General features: G+C 33.6%; 1 protein-coding gene across 1 annotated transcript in view; it reads right to left on the minus strand.

The window, feature by feature from the left end:
• Positions 1 to 412: 412 nt before the first annotated feature.
• The window catches only part of HELRODRAFT_184374 (hypothetical protein), a gene marked incomplete at both ends in the record, with an annotated part of 1,813 nt that continues 880 nt past the window's right edge, over positions 413 to 1,345 (minus strand). Inside the window, one exon of the mRNA XM_009023755.1 lies at positions 413 to 1,208. Coding sequence (XP_009022003.1) covers positions 413 to 1,208 — 796 coding nt within the window. The remainder of the gene's footprint in view (positions 1,209 to 1,345) is intronic.

Consider the following 1,345-nt stretch of genomic DNA (forward strand, 5'->3'; position numbering starts at 1 on the left):
TAAAAGTCACCCCAAAAAAGTTAGAGGACAAAACATCACCTTGGATAAAAATTCACCCGGAAAAAACATCACCCAGATAAAACATCACCATGAAAAAACTTCACCCGGAAAAAACATCACCCAATCCGATTAAAAACTAAAATTATTACTGTTATTACTCTATCATATGATTTTCTTTAATGTATTTTTAAATGCTGTGTTTTTTTTATTTCAATTTTTATTCCTATTTTATTTTCTTGACGGAGGTGGTTTATTTTGCTAGTTTAGTTTGAGCGCAATTGAATTTGGGAAACTGCTCTACATAAATGTATTTTGATTGATTTGATTGATTGATAAAATTACTAATAAAAGATGCATTGTATAATTGTAAACAGGAGAAATCATTGCAAATTAAGTATTAAAAACAGAGTTTTTAAATGTAATCGTAATCTCTTGTAAGTAGTATGGTATGTCCTATCGCTTGTAAAGCTATGGGTATGGTAACAAACTCATTATTCAGATCGTTGCAAATGTTTCGCAATCTTCGTTGATGGTTAATTGTGTGTTGAGATGTTTTTTTCAAGGTTGGTCGACCTTCTTGAAGTTGATTAAATGCATTGATATTCATCGATCTGTCTAACTGGAAAGCTCTCAGTAAGTTCCAAATTGACGGGTTAGAATGGCCCACTAAACTCCTAAAAGAACTGTTCCAGCCTTCGCAAATATTGTTTGTTCGAGCATTCCCACTAACTGTTATTTCATTCATGTTCCAAAGTTCAGGGGGAAATACTGGTGGTGTCCTCCTCAAAAGTATGGTGAGTGGATTATTGCCGGGCACTATTCTTAATTTTCCACGACAATAAAATTCATCAAAATAATTGACAAATTTTCTTATGTCGTCATCATTATTTGGGATGTTATTTAACAAATAAATTATCCCTTCTTCCACATCTTGGATTCGTAGAAAGGCGAGCCCATCGACCATTCCTACAAAGTGTCTTATGTTTTCATTTTGCTTATAAGTCGCACTTAATCCAAGTTCATTAATTTTCCTCCAGGAACTTTGTGTCAGATGAAAAAAACATGCTTTAATCTGAACGTGGTGACCAAACACGTCTTGAATTCCTCTCCGGGGGGCAATTTCGAAATCAATCATAACATCAGTTGGTTGTAATGTTAATTGATGTCTCTGTGCAACATCCTTCAAAGCTCTGAATAATTCTTCATAGCTTTGTTGAGTTTTGGTTGTCATTAAAACATAAACGCATGTTATGTACAAATCATCTCTCGTTTGGATGCGAATTATGTAAATTTGATGAAAAATCCTTGGGCATAACGAAAAATTTCCATCCATGAACCATCTAAA

The sequence above is a fragment of the Helobdella robusta genome (assembly GCF_000326865.2).
Source record: "Helobdella robusta unplaced genomic scaffold HELROscaffold_372, whole genome shotgun sequence".
In the NCBI taxonomy this organism is placed as follows: Eukaryota; Metazoa; Annelida; class Clitellata; order Rhynchobdellida; family Glossiphoniidae; genus Helobdella; species Helobdella robusta.